The sequence below is a fragment of the Mustelus asterias genome, chromosome 13, assembly GCF_964213995.1.
Source record: "Mustelus asterias chromosome 13, sMusAst1.hap1.1, whole genome shotgun sequence".
Taxonomy (NCBI): Eukaryota; Metazoa; Chordata; class Chondrichthyes; order Carcharhiniformes; family Triakidae; genus Mustelus; species Mustelus asterias.
The window spans coordinates 56,192,856-56,216,382 of NC_135813.1; the positions used below are offsets into that span (position 1 = coordinate 56,192,856).

The 23,527-nt window shown below is 45.4% G+C and overlaps 1 protein-coding gene across 1 annotated transcript in view; it reads right to left on the reverse strand.

Annotated features, from left to right (window-relative positions):
• The window catches only part of ddx51 (DEAD (Asp-Glu-Ala-Asp) box polypeptide 51), a 41,551-nt gene that overhangs the window by 8,877 nt on the left and 9,147 nt on the right, over nt 1-23,527 (reverse strand). The window contains exons 5-14 of the mRNA XM_078226804.1: nt 22,015-22,160; nt 18,636-18,707; nt 17,506-17,612; nt 14,119-14,227; nt 13,629-13,774; nt 8,778-8,991; nt 6,219-6,334; nt 5,993-6,109; nt 4,336-4,437; nt 19-82 (exon numbers count right to left, since the gene is read on the reverse strand). Coding sequence (XP_078082930.1) covers nt 19-82; nt 4,336-4,437; nt 5,993-6,109; nt 6,219-6,334; nt 8,778-8,991; nt 13,629-13,774; nt 14,119-14,227; nt 17,506-17,612; nt 18,636-18,707; nt 22,015-22,160 — 1,193 coding nt within the window. The remainder of the gene's footprint in view (nt 1-18; nt 83-4,335; nt 4,438-5,992; nt 6,110-6,218; nt 6,335-8,777; nt 8,992-13,628; nt 13,775-14,118; nt 14,228-17,505; nt 17,613-18,635; nt 18,708-22,014; nt 22,161-23,527) is intronic.

The window sequence follows — 23,527 nt, forward strand, 5'->3', positions numbered from 1 at the left end:
CGGTTCCCAGCGACTCACCTGCACTTTCAGGAGAAGTGTGAATGCCAGCCCAGCTTTCCCAGCTCGAGCAGTTCTTCCAACTCTGAAAGACACGGTGCGGGAAATTACAAGGAACAGTGGACAAAAGATGAACACAGGAGACAGACAACATAGCAGCATCTGGACAGAAAGAAACAGGATGAAGATGTCCAAAGCTCAAATTAAGTCCATTTACCCAGTGAGACAGCAAGACACACAAACACACACCCCTTTGCATTGCAATTACTGTACAGGAACACAATTATCAGCCTACTGGAGGCCATTGGGCTAAACCCTTTGCTAACTTAATACCATTAAGTTGCAACTGATAATGAAAACATAAACTGTGCTGATTTGAACCTCAGTGGAGAAGTGCCTGGACGATCCAGTGTTAGTTCCCTGCTTGAGTAATAAAGGCACCATTTGAACATTGCAGCTGGACTCAGAGTGTTGAAATTTTATAGGAGTATTTCTCAGACCTTTCAATTACCCTGCAATTAATCCACAGATTAGGAGCTTCAAATCTGCAGGGAACCATCAAAACGGCCTGTGCCTCAACGACCCAGCAGTCCAAAGGAGCTTTACCAGCCATAGCATAGAACACTGAACTTTGGTCACCCAGTTTGCTTGTGACACTGTCTTCAGCGTCAGATGGCTTGTGATAGAAAGAACTCAAGAGAAGGAACTAACACACTAATGCATAGCTCAAGTTTAAAGCTGGTTCAGCCCAGCACCTACAAAAAACACATTTAATGTCATCAGTTAATCATTTAAAGACTAGGCAGGCTTCAACCCTCCAATGTCTCACCCACGTGGCTATTCTTTCTCCTTAATGCTCAGCACCAATAGCCGTCAAGCTATTTGGCTGAAGGAGTTTCATATCAGAAACCGATTCTGGTGGCACCCAAAGTCCATTCCCATGCACATTCCAGCAGGGGTCACTGAATTGTGACCGGGAGGGTGACATTTGCCAATTTATTTTGTTCCCCTCCTTTGTAACTAGCTTCCCCAAAAGTTTAAAATTTAAATTTAGATCACGTCTCATCTCTGAAATCCTAGCAGTGAGTCATTAATACAATACATTATGTGGCATAGACAACAAACAGGTAGCGAAACAAGGGCATCCAGTTACAGGGGATTGGTGATTACAGGAATTTCTACCAGAAACCAGTTTAGATTAATTGTTAACAGAGAGCAGTATTGAGTGTATCAGTGAGCTCATGTTGGGCTTGCCATCCATAGGAGGCTTTATATCATTTCTGTATTAGAGCAGGTGCCAGAAATAAAGTTAGGGGAAATATATGACACTTCCTGACACTGTCACATTGATTCAAACCTTGGAATTGAGAATTACAAACATATCTAACTGAGAGTGTGATGTACAACAGTCTCCCAACCTCTGTACTGTCCTCCAGTCTTACAACCCTACTGCTCTAAACCCTGCTCCTTTGTGCATTGCTTCTTCCTTGGTCCCAACATAAATGGCCATACCTTCAAATGCCTCAGTCCTATTCACTGGAACCCCCTAATGACTATTTAAAAACCATCTCTACCCCAACCTGATATACCACTTTTAATCTCTCCTCCTTTGGTTTAACATAAGAACTAGGAGCAGGAGTTGGCCATCTGGCCCCTCGAGCTTGCTCCGCCATTCAATAAGATCATGGTCGATCTTTTCGTGGACTCAGCTCCACTTACCCGCCCGCTCACCATAACCCTTAATTCCTTTACTGTTCAAACATTTATCAATCCTTGCCTTAAAAACATTCAATGAGGTAGCCTCAACTGCTTCACTGGGCAGGGAATTCCACAGATTCACAATCCTTTGTGTGAAGACGTTCCTCCTCAACTCAGTCCTAAATCTGCTTCCCCTTATTTTGAGGCTATGCCCCCTAGTTCTAGTTTCACCCGCCAGTGGAAACAACTTCCCTGCTTCTATCTTATCTATTCCTTCATAATCTTATATGTTTCTATAAGATCTCCCCTCATTCTTCTGTCTACTCAGTCTCTCCTCATAAGCCAACCCTCTCAACTCCAGAATCAACCTAGTGAATCTCCTCTGCACCCCCTCCAGTGCCAGTATATCCTTTCTCAAGTAAGGAGACCAAAACTGTACACAGTATTCCAGGTGTGGCCTCACCAGCACCTTATACAGCTGCAACATAATCTCACTGTTTTTAAATTCCATCCTTCGAGCAATGAAGGACAAAATTCCATTTGCCTTCTTAATTACCTGCTGCACCTGCAAACCAACTCGAGATTCCTGCACAAGGACACCCAGGTCCCTCTGCACAACAGTATGCTGCAACTTGTTACCATTTAAATAATAGTCCATTTTGCTGTTGTTCCTACCAAAATGGATGACCTCACATTTACCAACATTGTATTCCATCGCCCACTCACTTAGACTATCTATATCACTTTGCAGGCTTTCAGCATCCTCTGCACACTTTGCTCTGCCACTCATCTTAGTGTCATCTGGGAATTTTGACACACTACACTTGGTCCCCAATTCCAAATCATCTATGTAAATCGTAAACAATTGCGGTCCCAACACTGATCCCTGAGGCACACCACTAGTCACTGATCGCCAACCAGAAAAACACCCATTTACCCCCACTCTTTGCTTTCTATTAGTTAACCAAACCTCTATCCATGCTAATACATTACCCGCAACACCGTGCACCTTTATCTTATGTAGCAGTCTTTGGTGCGACACCTTGTCAAATGCCTTCTGGAAATCCAGATACACCACATCCACAGGTTCCCCATTGTCCACTGCACATGTAATATTCTCAAAGAATTCCACCAAATTAGTCAAACATGACCTTCCCTTCATGAACCCTTGCTGCGTCTTACCAATGGGACAATTTATATCCAGCTGTCTCGCTATTTCTTTCTTGATGATAGATTCAAGCATTTTCCCTACTACAGAAGTTAAGCTAACTGGCCTATAGTTACCCGCCTTTTGTCTACCTCCTTTTTAAACAGTGGCATCACATTTGCTGTTTTTCAATCTGCGGGAACCACCCCAGAGTCCAGCGAATTTTGGTAAATTACCACTAGTGCATTTGCTATTTCTCTCGCCATCTCTTTTAGTACCTTGGGATGCATTCCATCAGGGCCAGTAGACTTGTCTACCTTTAGCCCCATTAATTTGCTCAACACTACCTCTTTCGTGAGTCCAATGAGTCCTTTTCCTTATATTCCTTATAGGGGTTAAATTACCCGAAGATGTGTAAGTTAAAAGGATTAGCCAGGGGAAATATGTGGAGTTATGGGGATAGGACCATGGGAGAGATGCTCTGTCGGAGAGTCGGTGCAGACTCGATGGGCCAAATGGCCTCTTCTGCACTGTATGGATTCTATGTTTCTATATCTGACACACCTTGGGATGCTTTTCTATATTAATGCAAATTATTGTTATCCACATTATTCCATGACAAGTGTCAAATACTTGATTTGTGAGTTGAGGGACCAACAGCTTCAGGTATATTCAGATTTGCACATGCACAGTGCATCAGCTGGTGATCCTGGATAGCAATCTTTCATTTTGCTGGCTGTGTATTTAATCCATTGTCCAGAGCCAATGCTTTTATAGATCTAGATGTTGCCACCTTTTGCACAGCACTGCACTTTGATACGGGTGCCACACTTTGGACTTGTTCCAAGCAGCTTTAGCATATTTATAACTGACTGGGGAAATGTGCTTCAGAAAGTCAACCTCAGTATTGCTTGGTGCTCTTAATTCATTCCCTTGGAAGGGTCTCATCACGGGTGTCAGATCTGTACCTAATAGTGTCACAGTTCACAGTGCTCTCCCCAGTTGTAGACTGGTAGAATCAAAAGTGTAATTTCAGAACTGGGTGTGAAACTTTCATACATCACACCATTACCCTTACAGTCAGCTTGAGAACACAGTGGGCAGCAACAAGTCATTGGTTTTCACAACACACGTGGCGGTACTGTGAGGTTATTCAATAATCATCAAGACAGTCACAGGGTCAACTGAAAACTAATGGAGGTGATATGATTGAGTCACTCGGGCCAGTCCATTGATAGAAGATGAATCATACCCATTAGCTTTGGGTTAGTTTCATTTCCACCATGTTTTAAAATTAATTAGCTATAGGACAGGTTTACTGGTGCCCTGGAATCTTTTCTGGATACCAAATGGTGAGGATACAAATTCTGACTTCTGTTGTATGATACATATTTGCAGTGTTGAACATCAACATCCTTTCAGATGCAGGGAGGGTTTAGGGGGAGGTAGGGTTGCTGTGGGCATGGTGTTTCAGATCAACACTCACTGCTTACCTGTGGATGTATGTCCTGATGAACTGTGGGGCATCATAATTAACCACACACATGACACCTTCAACGTCAATTCCTCTCGCACTTGCATCAGTACTGATGAGTCTGTGGGAGAAGGTTTTAAAAATTGTGTAACTACAACAAGCGGGTCACTGGTCTATAACTGCAGCAGCATCTGACATAGACTCAAAGTGGCCAGGCACACAATCCGAGTTAACCCAATCTGAACATTCCAAACTAAAATCCAAAGTCCATGAGCAACCTGGATTCGTGGCCATCTCTCATGCATCTTAATGACTCTCCAATCAGATCTTTATCCCATCACATCTCTGAACTTTAACTGCCTTAAAGTTACAAATAATTTACTATGGGATGTGAACTCTGTGCATTATCCTTTGCATTCTCTCTACAGCCTTTAACATGGTCGCCCACATCATCCTCCAAGATCTCTTTCTCTTTGTCCAGTTCACTTGTTTGATGCTCTTAACTCATTCCCTTGGAATGGCCTCATCCTGATGTGAAAGTATCACGTACAGAAATGAGGTCAATTTTGACAAATATGTTAGGGAAAGCTCTACCTCACCACCATCTCATGTGACCCCCAACATCAATCTTGAACTGCAAATTCCTCGAAACATTGGGGAGACCTAAAGCAACGTCTTTGATTCCCATTATAAGCTTTGTATTCCTGCCGCTGACGCCTATCCCTTGCTGCTGTATTAACTCCAATTTTTGTAATCTCTGTTCAGCTCAAGCTGAGTTGCTGACACTGTACTCACCCTGTCCCATCTGCCTGCTGCCACCTCTGTATCTATCTATGCTGCTGTCAGTTTCAGACTTGGTTCTTCCAGTGCTTTCCTGGTTGACCTCCCATCTTCCATTCTTTATAAACTTCACCTCATCCAAACCTCTGCTGCCCATATCCTGACTCCCACTCATTGCTCCTGGACTCACTGACTTACATTGGCTCATGGTCTCTTAGTGACACATATATAAAATTCTCAACATCATATTTAAGTCCCTTCATGGTCTGACTCCTCCCATCTCTAAACTTTCCCAAGCCCGACAACCATCTGATTCTGGATACACATGCAAACGCTACCTCGCCATAGTTCTAAGACCCGTGCTCTGGAATTCCTGCCCTACTCTCCTCCACCTTTCCTTTCTAGGATTGTCACTTCAACCTAACATTTAGACCTATGTGGACTCTTCTCATTGCTTCTTCATTAGCAAGCATTTCTTGCTGCATGTCTCCATGAAGTGCTTGGGAATGTTTTTTCTAGGTTAAATGTGCTATTTATAGTTGCAAGTCGTTGTCCCAAAGTCATGTAAACCCTAACCATAATAGTAATCAGTACAAATATACACACTTGCCAACCAAATGGGGTTTGTCCAAGTGTACAAACCATGTAGGCTCTATCATCATGGCTTACGTGCCTGTGTCAGTGTGTGCACATGCAGGGACACAAACCACACAGACACAAACCCACCATGCTGACACTCCCAGGCTGATGGGAGCCGGCACACATCTTTCATCCCCCCATCCCTCAAGTCAACACTTTCCTCCGTGCTGACACTGTCACTCCCCCTGACACAGACTCCCTATGCTATCACCCGCACTCTCTCCCCTGTTCCCATGCCAACACAGACACACACTCACATTTGGAGTTTTCCTTGCTCAAACTCTTTCAATGTTTTCCGCCTTTCATTGGGAGAAAGTCTGGAAGAAAACTCTGCCACTTGTATACCACCAAAAGCCTGGAGTAACAGATACAACCTGCAACAGACAGGAAACAGTTCACCAACACACTGATCATCCTGTGTAGAGACAGCTGATACACTGAGCAAAGATCCCAGCAGCTAGAACAATAACACGGAATGGTTACCTGTGTGATGCATCTCTAGAGTTGGTGAAACACAGGATACGACTGAATCTCATTCTCAGGACAAAGTAGAGGATTATCAGAGGCTTCTTATTGAGGTGGCACGGGACATAGAACTCCTGCATCAGATAGAGAAATACATCATTTTCTCCTGGTAAAATTTAAAACTGCAAATATAAACAGGTTTGAAAAACTTGCTCTCCAGCTGTTTAGGCCCATTACTGAGACTATCATAATTGTGGCAGAGTGAATATTGGTGGTTTCAGAGCAAATATCACCCGTACTGGTTAAGTACGCAAAAAAGCTCCAAGGAAAGTTTCAAAGTATTTTCAGGTAGCTCACCTCCTGGGATCATCACCAAAACACTATTTCCTAACAAAACCCATAGTTGCGCATGTTGCAAAATTCAAAACTATGTTTCCGTGGTCACATTTGCTTTATCTGTTCCTGATTGGCATGTAACATTGACAGCTACGAAGCAAATGGGAATGAGTATGGATTCCTGGCAGGGAAGAGCTGGAGACAAAGACAGAAGGAGGACCAACAAAGAGCCATGGATACAAGTCCCGCTCCATGATACTGAATAAAGGGTAGCTTTGGCCTGCTTGTGTCCACCCCTCCTACCCCAACTAGAATTCTCTAAATTGTCCGTGGCACGCACTAAACTTAACTCTGCCTAGGTATTGTCTAAATATGCAAAACTAGCCATACACTTAGCATTAATACACACGAGTGATTACACACTCGTGGCTGACAATAAAAAGTCACAGGTGATTTTGATATACTGAGCTGCTGATCCTTGCTGTGCTATCAGGGAGAGGTGTTGAGTACAGGTTTGGTACTATCTCCCAATAAGAGTTTTAACAACACCAGGTTAAAGTCCAACAGGTTTATTTGGTAGCAAACACCATTAGCTTTCGGAGCGCTGCTCCTTCGTCAGATGGAGTGGAAATCTGCTCTCAAACAGGGCACAGAGACACAAAATCAAGTTACAGGATACTGATTAGAATGCAAATCTCTACAGCCAACCAGCCAACTTGGCTGTAGAGATTCGCATTCTAATCAGTATTCTGTAACTTGATTTTGTGTCTGTGCCCTGTTTGAGAGTACATTTCCACTCCATCTGACGAAGGAGTAGCGCTCCGAAAGCTAATGGTATTTGCTACCAAATAAACCTGTTGGACTTTAACCTGATGTTGTTAAAACTCTTACTGTGTTCACCCCAGTCCAATGCCGGCATCTCCACATCATGACTATCTCCCAAGCCAGTGAGCCCAGCATCAAGGTACTAATCACTCAAACCCTAGAGAGTGAGTGTGTGAGCGAGTGAGAGCACGAGTGAGTGAGTGTGTGCAGGTAAGTGTGCGCACACGCTGGTAAGGTGCTGCAGAACGATATAGCACATAGCAATCTAACCACAAGCACCCTGACTTAACTTCAGTCAGCCCTATCCCTCACATGCTCCGTTTAACTCTCCCAGCAACAGTGGTTCAAACTGAGTGAGCAAAATCACTCGAAGCAGTGGAAGAGTTAGCTATTCACTGGGTGTGAAACATCTTAAACTTTCTCTGGCTTCATATAAAGAGCTGAGTAAAAAAGATTCCTTTGTTAGAACGCCAATTGAAAAATAGCCCAAGGCAGGTTCACTCCCTTTGCACAGAGGTAAGCACCCTTTCTAACAGAAATGGAGAGGCGTGACTTGTCTCACATGTTTATTAGCATCAACCACAGAACCCTCATTACGCAGAGATACTGATTACAAATGGAAAATTACAAATGGGTTGCTTGTCAGGTGTGGTTCCGTGGTAGCACTCTCATCTGAGTCAGAAGGTAGTGGTTTCAAGTCTCATTCCAAGACTGACACACCCAGTGCAATCCGAGAGAGTGCTCCACTTTCAGGGGGTGACTTTATTGGATGAGAAGTTTAATCTGCCCTCGCACGTGGATGCTTTGAAAAAGAGCAAGGGAATTCTCACTAATGTCCCAGCTGATATTTATCACTTAACCGACATCACAAAACAAACTATCAGATCATTATTTCATTGCTGTTTGTGGGCGCTAACCAGTAGAACATAGAACATTACAGCGCAGTACAGGCCCTTCGGCCCTCGATGTTGCGCCGACCTGTGAAACCAATCTAAAACCCCTCTAATCTACACTATTCCAATATCATCCATATGTTTATCCAATAACCATTTAAATGCTCTTAATGTTGACGAGTCCACTACTGCTGCAGGCAGGGCATTCCACGTCCTTACTACTCTCTGAGTAAAGAACCTACCTCTAACATCTGTCCTATATCTATCACCTCTCAATTTAAAGCTATGTCCCCTAGTGTTAGCCATCACCATCCGAGGAAAAAGGCTCTCACTATCCACCCTATCTAATCCAGTGTAAAATTAGCCATTGCGTTTTGTACTTTATAATAACGACTACATTTCAAAAGTATTTCACTGGTAGTAAGGAGCTTTGGGGTTTCTCCAAATTATGAGTGATATAAAAATACATGGTTTTATTCTTTCTACGTCAAGAAAGAGGAAATTGGTGCGAGTCAGTACGCACCGTCAGCCCCTCGGGCAAGGTGTACTTGTTTCTGACGGTGCCCACTGTTTCTCGGTGCTCACTCTGGGTCATATGTGGCTCCAACTCAGACGGTGCATAATTGGAGGTGAAGAGCTGAGGCTGGTGCAGCGCCAACTGCTGCAGCTTCTCAGAATCCTGGGTTAGGGTGGCAGAGAACAACAGCTTCTGCAGGGGCATCTGCAGCCGCGAGTGGCTGTGGAAAGAAATCTGGTCATTAGCTTTGAGTACAGATATATTGCTAATAACAGGTACAGTGCTATTAAATATGCAGTAAACAGACAACAGTTAAGTGTATAATTCAGCAATTCCTCCTGTAATAATAAATGGAGCTAGTACACTCCAGAGCCCTACTGCAGTTAAACTATTAACATCTACAAATATTGCTCCTGATTTGTCTCACACAGCCAACTTTTCATTTTCAGACAATGCCAAAAAAGAAGGAAATACAAATTTAAAGTAATTCTCACCTGTATTTCACTCAGTCACAATCACTCGCCATGAATTTAAAACAAACCGAGATTAGCTAATGATACTACCTTTTCACATTACCAGACTTGTCAATTTGTTTCTGGGTTGCTACATCAGACAACCATCTACAAGACCCATGTAACTGGTTACATTTTTAATAAGTGTCTTTATCTATAGATATCATTTTGAAAGGCTCCCCTCACCACTGCATCCAAAATAGTCTTCAATATTTGACAACTACCATTTTACTTTGGCTGTTGTCAAAGTCAAGGATGTGATTGCACTGGAGACAGTGCAGAGGAGATTCACCAGGATGCTGTCTGGGCTGGAGGGGCTGAGCTATGAAGAATGATTGGATATACTGGGGCTGTTTTCCTTCAAGTTGTGGAGGTTGAAAGGGGGCCTGATAGAGGTGTATAAGATTATGAATTGCATAGCTGCGTAGATAAGAAGGCACCTTTTCCACTGGTAGAGAGGTCAATAACCAGCGGGCTTTGATTTAAGGTAAAAGGTGGAAGGCTAAGAGTGGAGCTGAGGAGAAACCTTTTCACCCAGAGGCTGGTGCGAATCTGAAACTCATTGCCTGACAGAGTGGTTGAGTCAAGAAACTTTTGTAACATCTAAGAAGTATTTAGACGTTCATTTGTGCTGCTATAACCTCCCAGACTATGGGCCAAGCACTGGAAAATAGAATAAGTATAGTCAGATCTTTGTTGACCAGCATGGACATGATGGGCCAAATGGCCTCCTCTGTGCTGAAAACATCTATAAATCTATGAATCAATTGTTTTATTGCAATGCAGCAGGCAAACAAATGTAAATTGGACAGAGCCCATGATATAGGATAGGTTAGATCGTCTATGGAAGGTACAACTCTAATGTCTATTCATCCTTCAAATATTATATTGTAGCCTCTATAATAAATTGGCAGGTGACAATTTCACTTCATTCCACTGGAGAGCGCTGGGGGCAGGGAGGGAGGATGAGGGTGAGCCTCGGCAGCAGCAGCTGCCATGACTCAATGATAACACTCATCTCTGAATGGGTTTAAGTCCCACTTCCTGCCTTCAAACAACCGCACAACCTCAAACAGACCATTGTCCGCAGCAAACTACCCAGCCTTCAGGAGAACAGTGACCATGACACCACACAACCCTGCCACAGCAACCTCTGCAAGACGTGCCGGATCACCAACACGGATGCCACCATCTCACGTGAGAACACCATCCACCAGGTACAAGGTACCTACTCTTGCAACTCAGCCAACGTTGTCTACCTGATACGCTGCAGGAAAGGATGTCCCAAGGCATGGTACATTGGGGAAACCATGCAGACACTGCGACAACGGATGAATGAACACCGCTCGACAACCACCAGGCAAGACTGTTCTCTTCCTGTGGGGGAGCACTTCAGCGGTCACGGGCATTCAGCCTCTGATCTTCGGGTAAGCATTCTCCAAGGCGGCCTTCACGACACACGACAGCGCAGTCACTGAGCAGAAACTGATAGCCTAGTTCCACACACGAGGATGGCCTAAACTGGGATCTTGGGTTTATGGCACACTATCAGTAACCCCCACAGCTTGCCTCCTGGACTTGCAGAATCTCACTGGCTGTCCTGTCTGGAGACAATACACATCCCTTTAACCTGTGCTTAATGCTCCCTCCACTCACATTGTCTGTATCTTTAAGACCTAGTTGGCTGTAGGGATTCGCATTCTAATCAGTATTCTGTAACTTGATTTTGTGTCTCTGTGTGCCCTGTTTGAGAGCAGATATCCACTCCATCTGACGAAGGGACAGCGCTCTGAAAGCTAATGGCATTTGCTACCAAATAAACCTGTTGGATTTAACCTGTTGTTAAAACTCTTACTGTGTTTAAGTCCCACTGCAGAGCTTTAAGTGCACATCTACACTGACACTCCCAGTGGAATACTGAGGAAGTCCTTCGAATGAGACATGAAATTGGAATGCTCTCAAGCAAGGGATTTTCAAAAACCCTGCCCCCCCTCAGAGCTGAGACACTCAGTAATAGTATTTCATACTGTACCAATTAACGCACCCTAAAGCAGCTGGATAAATATTTGCTAAAAATTGAAAATGCAAACAGAGACAATTTTAATAACAGGTAACATGCTGAGGCAAGGGGAAGTCATCAATCAATCAGGGTGCCTGTTGGACTTTCCTCGTTGCAAGGAGGGAGAAGCTTTTGTAGAATGATCTTCCACAATGTAAGTAAATTGGACAGAGCTCATGATATAGGATAGGTTAGATAGTCTGTGGAAGGTACAGCTCTAATGAACCAAATGGCTTTTCATCCTTCATGTGTTATATTGTAGCCACTACAATAAATTGGCAGGTGACAATTTCAATTCGTTCCACTGGAGGGAGCTGGGGGCAGGGAGGATGGGCTTCACCAGCAGAGAGCTGGGGGCAGGGAGGGTGGGCTTCACCAGCAGAGAGCTGGGGGCAGGGAGGGTGGGCTTCACCAGCAGAGAGCTGGGGGCAGGGAGGGTGGGCTTCGCCAGCAGAGAGCTGGGGGCAGGGAGGGTGGGCTTCGCCAGCAGAGAGCTGGGGGCAGGGAGGGTGGGCTTCGCCAGCAGAGAGCTGGGGGACTGGGAGGGTGGGCTTCACCAGCACAGAACTGGGGGGCAGGGAGGATGGGTTTCACCAGCACAGACCTGGGGGGGGGGGGGGGGCAGGGAGGGTGGGCTTCACCAGCAGAGAGCTGGGGGCAGGGAGGATGGGTTTCACCAGCACAGAACTGGGGGGGCAGGGAGGGTGGGCTTCACCAGCAGAGAGCTGGGGGCAGGGAGGGTGGGCTTCACCAGCAGAGAGCTGGGGGGCAGGGAGGGTGGGTTTCACCAGCAGAGAGCTGGGGTAGGGAGGGAGGGCCTTGTCACCAGAGAGTTCCGGGCAGGGAGGGAGGGAGGGTGAAGGTGGGCCTCGCCAACAGAGAGCTGTGGGCAGGGAGGGAGTGGGAGGGTGGGCCTCGTCACCAGAGAGCTGGGGGCAGGGAGGGGGGGGGGGGGGGAGAGTGGGCCTTGGCAGAGAGCCAGATGTGGTTGTGTGGGTGGACACCTTGTCAGCAGAGAGACAGGCAGGGATGTTTCCTCCAGCAGAGGGGCAAGCTTTCCAAACTCCCAGCTGAACTGTTATCTATTGACCAAACTGGTCCCCATCACCACCATTTTCCTTTTTACACAAATGGCTTCCTGTACCATGGTGCTGTGATCAGTTCGCCCATCCATCCCGCACTCCTTGATCTCATCCATGTGGGTAACAAGTGCCTCATATCTGTTGATCAAAATCAAGGGCTGGGGCTCCTGCAGCACTAAATGCTGGATCTTGTACCTGCCTGAACTGTAGAAACCATCTCCTGATCCTTACCACTGACCAACTCTTAAAGTTCTAGTAACCCAAGAGGGCATAAGAGTGTCCATGTAACTCTTCCCCCTCCCTGCAGCCTGGCAATGTCAGCAGCTGGAACTCCAGTTCAACAATTCTGAACCCAGGTTCTTCAGGCTGCAGACACATGGCACAGGTATGGTTGTCTGGGTCTCCCATACGTTGCAGCCGTATTATACCACCTGCCCTGCCATACCTATCTAAACGTATTTATATATTGACCCAATTATTTAGTGTTATTAATTCTTACCTAATTTAAATTAACGATTTTGTAAAATAATCAGTAAGTTACAGGTTCCCAGCTCGGACACCAAAATGAAACTAAAGTTCACCAACCAGTTTGGAAGAGTATTTCCTCACCCAGAACTAGAAAAGTTCATCAATTCTGCTTTCAATCTCCACCCTTCTCCCTTCACATGGTCTATCGCTGGCACTCCCCTTCCCTTTTTGACTTCTGTCTCCATCTCTGGAGCTAGATGTTTACTAATATTCATTACAAGCCCACCGAATCCCACAGCTACCTCAACTACACCCCCTCAGACCCAGCCTCCGGTAAGGATCCCATTGCATTTTCCCAGTTTCTTCATCTCTGTGTTTTCTGTTCTGTAAATGGTGCCATCCTTGTTCAGCTGAGGATTTCCCCCACTGTAGCGGACAGTCTACTGGGCAAAGAGTTACAGATTTCTATTAGCCTTTGTGAAGAAGCACTTCCTGATCCCCCCACTTGAATGAACCACCTCTAATTTTAAGATTGGGCCCTTCCCTATTCACCTCACTAAAGTGACTGAGCTTGTACCTTCTGGAGAAGCCAGGCAAATTAACCAGTGTGTGAATAATCCATGGTGCAGTAAATTACCATCACCGGACACAGGGTATTTGGCAAACTTTTTCCTTTTTGTATCAGTAGCCTGAGCCACAGCTCCATCCTCTGCCCCAGGGACACCCAGTTCTTTACCTTGCAGCCGTGCAAACTCCTGGCTCTGTCCTCTGGAACAAGGTGCTTGGAGCTGAGCATTCACCCACTTGGTATACTGCCTTTACTACTTGGTTCAGCCAGTCCTGGTGCATACTGTCAATCATTCGATCCGCCTCATCGATTATCTGAAACATAATCACAACCTTTAGGTCTATGACTTTGACACATCTGTTGTTTTACAAGGTGGGGGTAGAGTTTTGCACTATTCCCCAGAGCAGGAACAAGCATCGTTGCTATCCGGTGACTAGTATATGCCTAGGGATCAGATGAGGACCTCGACTGGGAGACCTACCATAATTTGAATCCTGCCAATACTCACCTCCTTAGCTCACATGGACAGTGGCTACCTAGAGGTATGGGAGGGGAGGTCAGTACTTGTGAACTAATTGACAAAACTAGTTAGGAGGAATACTGCAATTATTGAGAGAGAATAATCCACTGTCTTTGGGCGAGGAGGTTGAAGCCTTACCAGGTATCGGAGATGCTGCAGATTGAATCCATCCGTCTTGGAAATGTGGTCAACTAGACGACCTGGAGTTGCAACCACGATGTCTGCCAAGCTGCGGCAGCCAGCAACCCTGCGGTCAATGAAAGCAGGAAAACTGACTCATTATCACAGGCAGTGAGGAATCCTGGCTCACCAATTACAGCAGGGCAACAACAATAAGGGGCAATAGTGCACTTACATCTAAAAAAGCAGGTAATTAAAAGCTAACTGATTACTAGTGAAGCAACAGAGTAGGTTGAGCTTTCTTTGCCCCTGTTCAGGTGGTGTTAATGTTCCCAGCTTGGCTGTTTTAACTTTTCACTGGAGAGGTGATCTGCAAATGGCTCATCTTCCTGTACTGCATCATTACTTCCAGAGTCCCACATAGGATCTATCTACGTTAGCCCCCTTGTCTTTCCCATCTACATGCTGCTTCTTGGCAACATCATCCACAGACATAGGGTCCGTTTCCACATGTATCTAATGTCACTTAGCTCAAACTCTCCACTATCTCCGTACAGTCAGATTGTTTATCCAACATTTCATTTTGGTTGAGCTGCAATTTCCTCCAATTGACCTATTGTGAAGACAAAAACCATCGTCTTTGGCCCACATCACAAATTTATACCCTGCTGCCTACACTATTTACTGACCCGGTCAGCATCTCAGGCTGATAAACTTTTTTAAAAATCCATTCATGGGGCATGGGCGTCACCGGCTAGACCAACATTTATTGCCTATTCCTAATTGCCCTTGAGAAGGTGGTGGTGAGCTGCCTTCTTTAACCGCTGCTGTCCCTGTGGTGTAGGTACACCCACTGTGCTGTTCGTGAGGAAGTTCCAGGATTTTGACCCAGTTACAGTGAAGGAATCCAGAACTGAAATTGCCCTACACTCTCTATCACAGACTGCTTACTTTCCCCTTCCTAACATCACCCACCTCCATCCTAAATCAGCCCATCAGCTTGAGGAAACCTTCATCCCTACCTTTGTAATCTCCAGACTCAACATTTCCTTGGCCAGCATCCCAGTCTCTACTCTCTGTAAGCTTCAATATATCAAAATCTCTGCTGCAAGACCCATTCATCCTGCCCTTGCTGACCTACATTGGCCCCCCTCAGTCAATCCTGACATCCCAAGTTTAAAATTCTCATCTATCACTGCCTCACCTCTCCCCATCCCTGGCATCTTCTTCACTACTACAATCCACCTAGAAATGGGCACCTAGAAATGGGCATTCCTCCAACTCAAGCCTCACTAGTTAACCCTCTCCTTGCTCCACCATTCTATCAGTCGACTTGGCCCTATGCTCTAGTTTTCCCCTTCCTGAACTGTCCCTCTTCTCTACCTCCCTCTACACAGAGCTTTCCTAAAACCCACCTCTATAATCATGTGTTCATCTCTCCTAATATTTCCTTTGGCCTGGCATCCTTTGCTTCCACCTTGTGTATCTGTGAAGTGCCTCGGGGTGTTTTTGTACATCAGAAATGCTACATAAATGTAGGGTGATGTTCACTTTCCCCCATCCCCACATTTTCCTGTGGAAGCTCATTTTTGTCAAATTACAGCATCTGTGGAAGCATGTCAGACAAATTGATATTTTTTGCTTATGACAATGACTAAACTTAAGTATTGCTGTTAAAAGCTGTCAGGAACAGGAAAACCTACAGGGATAATTCTACTTGCTATCAGATGCTCGTAGATATCCAGTATACTTTGATTTAAAAGTTTAAGCCATTCTAAACTTTCCATCTGCTTTTGCTCAACTCTGAATTAATCTTTCATATCAATTAAATTTTTCCTACCACTGATTTTAAATCGAGTACCAGCTTGGCTCAGTGGTAGTTCTCTCACCTGAAGGTTCAAGTTATATACAGAACTTAAGGTACATAATTTTGGTGGACAGCACGGTATTGATGGAGCACTACACCAAGAGAGGTTAAATCCTGTTCCGGTGAATTTTAAAGATCAATAGACAGGCACCATTTCGGTAACCATCCCCCCCTCAGCCACCATCACACTGCCGTTTGTGAAACCTTGCCGTCTGCAAAATGCCTGCTGTGCTGACCTACATTAACTGCACTTTGAAGTGATTCACAGTGTGCAAAGTCTAGAATCTCCTGAAGATGAGGTAAAGTGCTAGATAAAAACAGCTCCGCTGTCTCTCGTCGTTAAATTATTTACTGTAACCTAATTATGATTTTGCTGCTGTGTCTTATGGATAGCCCCAGCACCAATGTTTTCCTTTGTTTCAAACATACTGCGCAAGCTCAGTATAAAGTGGCAGGTGCTCCTCACGCGCACAGATGCTCTGACCATGTCAGTGGATGTCAGGGGTGGTTAACGCAACCTCAATCCCCAACACCTTCTCATACCCAGTTTGAGAGCAGCACTGACTGTGCTGATGGCCATCCCTGATGGATGGGTTGAAGTGCCCAATGAAGATGAAATGGAGAATGAGTTTAGCTCAATGTACGAAGAAGTCGTCTCACACATCATTTAAACTTCTCCATGCTGTTGGAAAACAGCCTCCCTTACATTAGCCTCTCACATCCAGGATTATGCAGCTGTCCGACTTAACTCAAGAAACCCTGGAAGGCACAAACCTGAGCTCAAGCAAAGAAGAGGCAAACGGCTTAGATTCAACTGATTCAAAGATGCTGATTCTGCTGAGGGAGGCTTGCTAGTTATGAAAATTCAAGAGGTAGCTTAAGTTTTAGGCCAGTTCTTTCCGAACATTTTCCTATGTGATCCCATTTTAATACCTTAGACTTTATGTGACCCCAGAGTGAAAAATGGGATGGGGGTTGGAAGAGACTGGGAAAGGGGTATTGTTGAGCAGGGAATGGAGAGGGGGTGGGGGGAAGACTTGTTGAACTGCAGTGAGTGGGCGGTTGACCATGGGGGGGGGCCATGGCAGGTGTCAATGTGTTGGCTTTATCTTGAAAAGAACGACGACTCACATTTTTACAGGTTCTGGTTGTAGCTACAATTGGGCCTCAGAGAACAGCCTCCCTCAAGGACAGAAAATAACAAACGTTTAAAGGGGCCTTGTTAAAACTCAATCCACAGCTTCCATTGCTGCCTCAGAGTCCGTGACCCCAACATCTTGTCCCAGGACTCCACTGGGGGCTCACAACCCACAGTTTGGGAAGCTCTGTTTTAGGTTAAAGAACAATTGAGTACAGAATGCTTGAATCTTTGGAAAACAAACTTTAACTTTGCAACTGTCCAGATGTAGGGAAACGGTGTTTTCTAATATTGTATGTTCCAGTGACGTGGATTAGTTACTCTGCTTCCATTATTTCACAATTGCAAAAACAAGAACTCAAGTCTGTTCATTAAAGAAAACAAAATTAGAATTACTTACGTGTGCTCAACAAGAGAGGTCTGCTCTGTCGCAAATGCTTTCTGTCCAGCAACAATCACTACTTTCAGACTTGTGCCTTCAACATAACTACTGAAAATCTTACATACCTAAAGAAAAGAAAATCATCCTTTAAAGAAAAAGTAGCGTGTTAGTTGAGTCATTCAGATCAATGTCAACACAGGCTGCTGGTTCATCATTCAGTTTTAGATACTGAACTAGAAGGGGTTTCAGAAGAACAAAGAAAATTACAGCGCAGGAACAGGCCCTTCGGCCTTCCAAGCTTGCAATGACCATGCTACCTGACTTAACTAAAACCCTCTACCCTTCCGGAACACAGAGTATGAGCTGCAAGTTAGGATTTGTACACACAGGGGGTGAGGCTGACCTACATCGACAAGTCTGAGCCCACAGATGATGGCATTTTCAGTCTATGTCAGCTTGAGGCAAAAACAGACTGGTCGACCAGGCATTGCCAACAGGTAGAACCACTCACACTGCTTGTACAGACAGTTTTCCCACCTTGGGTGAAAGCTTGGCAAAATAACAGGCATGTTTCCTAATATGGAAAAGGCAGCAACTCCCTAAAAGTTGTACCTTTATTCAGGAGACTCTGGATCGACATAGGCTGCTCATGCACGCCTCTCAGTGGTCCGTTTGACAGAAGATTGGCAGTTGTACCATAGATTGCAACGCACACAGTTTTTCAGACGTGTGGAGTGAAGCAAAGTTCAATGGGAACAGGAGTATTAATATTTAGAGTGGCCATTTATTATTAATTGAAGGCAAAGTCCCTCCCCCTCCCCCCACCTTTTTTTTAATAAAGAAAAGCATTTTGTTCTCTTGTATGTTTAAGTCACGAATGATTTTGAGGTCTGCAGCAATGTTGCTCTGAGCTCCACGAATCGGTGGTATTCAAGAATGAACTAGATTAACTCTCCTTCACTGCGGATCTCTGCCCAGGCCTGTCCACAGTGATGGGACTGAGCTGAAGAACGCAAACCTAAGGCCATCCCAATGCATTCCATGGACAATCAGGATATCAACTCCCACCCCCATTCCTGGCCCCTGACAAATCAGAATGGGCCAAAAAACAAGCCAGAGCAAGATGGAAGCCGCTCCTTTTCCATTACCTGCTGTGCCAGTTCCTTGGTCGGCAGCAGGACCAGGGCTCGAACTCTGCACACCACACGGTCCATCAGCGCCTGTAAACAAAGCCAGGATTTATTTGGGATGCACGGGACAAACAAGCAATGGAAGACCTATATTCCTTCAGCACTTTTCAGGACTTCAGGTCACCTCAAAACCAATGAGGTACTTTTGAAGCCTAATTACTGTCGAAGCATGGAAAATGTGGCAGTCAATTTGTGCCCATTGAGCTTCCGTGGACTGCAATGTGACAATAACCAGCTAACCAGTGATATCGATTGAGGAGTAAATATCGGCCAGGACACCGGGGAGAACTCCTATGGCCTTCTTTGAAATATTGCCATGGAATCTTCAGCATCCACCTGAATTGACAGATGGAGTCTCGATTAACTCCCTCAGCACTACACTGGAGCGTTAGCCTGGAACAATGTGCTCAAGTCTCTGCAGTGGGACTTGCTCCCATTATCGCTTGGCTCCGAGGCAAGTGTGCTAGCAGTTGAACCATGATTAATGTTTCTGCTCAGGCCCAGCAGTGCCTTCAAGAAAAGGACATGTACACTTTTCAGTCACCAAGCAGCATTGGGGGAAGCGACAAAAAGATAATATAATTTGTGACACAACAGCCAGCTGCCAACAGATTTACACTCAATCTGTTACACTCTATTTATTACAATACCCTCGTTCAGCCAGCTACCCTCCAGAAAAACACGGAACAGATTTCAGCCCACCATCCCGTCCGTAGATTATGAACACATTGTGCCATTGTGGAATCTTCCCGACGTAACAAATCTCAAGATGGACAAAACACAGGATTGTCTGCCAAGAGAAACTCTATAAATACAAATGAAGAGCGCACTCAATAGAGCGAATACCTCCGCCATTGTGTGTTAGCTCAAAGTTATTGGATGGAATCCTCTTAGAAAACTTCTAAATGTCAAACTGGCAAGAAAGCAGGATGTTTTCTCACCTATTCTTTTCAGCAAAGTAGGCGATGGTACTTTACAGCACTCTGTGCAATACAGAGGCCATAATGTGAATTTTGCCAGTAGGGGAAGGCGTGGAGTGTCAGCTCACTGGGACTCACTAATGTTAAAGAATAACTTAATGAATATTTAAATCAGCCTCACTCCCTTCCTGGGCGCGAGGCTGATTTCGCCGGCAGAATGGGGCCGGTAATGTCACAAGAGGTGAGAAACCAGGCACAAAGCCGATGTTTCACCTCTCACCCGATCTCACTGGCTCGCCATGCCAGTTGACCAGATGTCAGGATCTGACTGAAAACTGGTGTGCTTCTCTCCAGAGAAACAGGCAGGTTTTCTCACCAGATCCAATGGTACTTTGCCCAAATAAAACAGGCTGGCGTGTTTCACGCCGTCATTTCAAGGGGCGGGGACTAAACACACCGGCAAAGCTGGCTGCATTAAATTCAGGACGCCCCACCCCCCTCTCTCCAGATCAATGCCAACATCTCTCCCCATCAGAGGAGGAGATACCAAAACAGAAAATGCTGGAAAATCTCAGCAGGTCTGGCAGCATCTGTAAGGAGAGAAAAGAGCTGACGTTTCGAGTCCAGATCTCTCCCCATCACCCCCCTCCCCCAATCAACACCAGCATCACTCCCCACCCCAGATCAGATCAATGCTGGTATCTCCCCCCCACCTCCCCCCCAATCATAATCACCAGCATCTATCTCCCTTTCTCCCCCAACCATCATTGTTAGCATTTCATTCCCCCTTCATCAAATGCCCTCCCCCCCCCCAAACACATGAATGCCCCCCCTCCCCCTACAAGGCCTCCACAAGGGCCCGCTACTGGCGCAATGCCAACTGGGGAAGAGCCCGGGCATGGCCCTCTCGCTTGGGGGCTACACTGACCACTGCGACCCTGGAGGGATACCCTCAACAGGTTCATTTCTGGGTGAGCCTGTTGTAAACCTCGCTGCCATGTGGTCATGTTGGCGAGGTATGAAAATTTAGTGAAGGGGGAAGAGTGATCTTTAATAATACTCAAATTTATTAAAATGAATGTAAATTAGGATCTTGCCCATTATGGGCACAAACCTGATTACATTGCCAGCGAGGGGCGGTGAAAATTGGAAATTAATCTCACTAGCGAGATCTGCGATTTCCGCGTTTCACCGGATCTTGAGCCCCCCGCCGCTGATCCCGCAGGCGAACGGTGCAGGCTCAAGATCACCCCCTAAATATTCCAGCTGTTCTGTGAGGGTCCATTGTATGGCATCTTCTAAATACCATATACTAAAGTTCTGGTCACCCAATCAGATGAACATGAACCCAAGATCCCAGTTGGGGCCTCAACCGGGATCTTGGGTTCATGTCACACTTTCTGTAACCCCCATGACTTGCCTGGACTTGCAAAATCTCACTAACTGTCCTGGCTGGAGACAATACACATCTCTTTAACCTGTGCTTGGCCCTCTCTCCACTCACATTGTCTGTACCTTTAAGACTTGATTACTTGTAAAGACTCGCATTCCAACCATTATCTTGTAAATTGAGTTTGTGTCTTTATATGCCCTGTTTGTGAACACAACTCCTCACTCACCTGATGAAGGAGCTTGAGACTCTGAAAGCTTGTGCTGCCAAATAAACCTGTTGGACTTTAACCTGGTGTTGTGAGACTTCTTACTGTGCTTCCACAGTCCAATGCCGGCATCTCCACAACATCACATAATATTCCACCATCTGCTAGCAAGGACAAAGTAATTGACTTGGTACAGCAGGTGGCTGGGGTTAGAGACTTACTTTCTAAAGTTGTGTTGCCATGACAGCCTGCATTAACCAGGAATGAACCCAGACCACTATGCTAGCATAGTCTGTTAACTGCACATCAAAATTGTTTAATGTGGTTGAATCTTAACTGCCCTCAGGCAATAAATACTGCCAGCTAGCGACACCCATGATCCACGAATGAATAAAAAATATATATGTAGGTGAGGGCATTAGTTAGGGTTTACTAAAACTGTGGTGTAGAGGTATATGCTTGTAAAATTTCACTCTGTAAATAAATACAGAGCTAAATAAAGATTGTCTCCAATATCATCCTTCATCAACTGGCTCTCAGGAATAGAATAAAGCCTAGCTTCATATCATTGACAGAGCCACTTCACTGCAAAGTACAATCTTACAGGAAAACTACAGTGATGGAGGACCCCAGGAGTCATGAGCTAAATACATTTTTTGATAATGAACAATTTTGATAATTACTCCTTGGCAAACTGGTGCAAGTACACCCATTAACCATTTAAATAACAACAGAGGGGGAATTGGCTGTGTTCTTCCAAAAATATTAAACGGACCAATATCTGTAAACTGCCACAGAAGAAACGGGTTTCAGACTCACCTGAACAACAGGGATAACAAAAGCCAGGGTCTTGCCGCTGCCAGTCGGTGCGGACACACAAATGTCTCTTGGCCTGTAGCCGCCTCTGCCTAGCATCAGCCCATGTTTCGAGCTCTCCAGCAGGGTGGGGATCACCTCAGTCTGAACTGCAGGATGTGAAACAGGATCAAATACAACAGAGGTTAACAGCAGAGCACTGCTGGCACAGGCAGCACAAGTGTGTAGTAAAAATGGTAATCCTGCAATATTCATCCATTCAGCAATGATTTCCAAAGCCTCAACGTGCAAATGGCAGCAAGAAGAACAGGAGTAATCTGTTTAGTTCCGGGTCCGTTCAACCATTCATCTGCCTTTGCTCCATGTTCCTCAATAACCTTACCCAATAAAAATTTAGCTCTCTCAATTTTGAAATGGTCAATTATCTCCATGATCTTTTTGGGATGAGTTTTTCAAATCACCATTACCCTTTGTTTGATGAAGTGCTTCCTGACATTGTAACCGTAATTTTAAAAGCTGTGTCATGGATACCCTCCACCCCCCGTTCAGTTACAAACTGCAACTACCTCCAAGCATTTACAGCCATGCCCACTAAAGGGTGCTCACACACAGCGGCACGGTAGCACAGTGGTTAGCACTGCTGCTTCACAGCTCCAGGGTCCTGGGTTCGATTCCCGGCTCGGGTCACTGTCTGTGTGGAGTTTGCACATTCTCCTCGTGTCTGCGTGGGTTTCCTCCGGGTACTCCGGTTTCCTCCCACAGTCCAAAGATGTGCGGGTTAGGTTGATTGGCCAGGTTAAAAAAAATTGTCCCTGAGATGTGTAGTTAGCGGGTAAATATGTGGGGGTAGGGCCTGGGTGGGGTTGTGGTCGGTGCAGACTCGATGGGCCGAATGGCCTCCTTCTGCACTGTAGGGTTTCTATGTTTCTACACACACTTGATCAGAGTGACTGGCTCAGTTACACATACCAATCAACAACCGCTTGGGAGGTCAGTAGATGGATAAAAATCTACCTAAACAGATCTCATATAATCATACATCTTTAACAGTAAAACGATGCAAGGCATTTCACCAGAGGATGTCAAGCAAAATGAGACAACAGCTGAAGATGGATGGAACTTTTGGTCATCTGTCTAAGAAGTTTCAATGAGCATTGTCAAGGACAGAGAAGTTTAAAGAGGGGAGGGTATTCCAAAACTGATGGGCCAAGACACCTGAAGGCACGGCCCCCAGCAGCAGAACATTAAAAGTCAGGGAAGCACAAAGAGGCCAGATTTGGAGGAATGCTGAAATCTCACAGGCATTGGAGATTTACAGATCGGAAGGGGGAAACCATGGAGGAATTAGAAAGTCCAACAGGTTTATTTGGTAGCACGAGCTTTCGGAATGTTGCCCCTTCATCAGGTGAGTCCTGATGAACATTGCAAAGTAGGATATCGGCATGAGCTATTATCAGCTTGGCAATGCATTGCCACTACGGAATGATAGATGGTTATAAGGCGAATGGTCATTTAC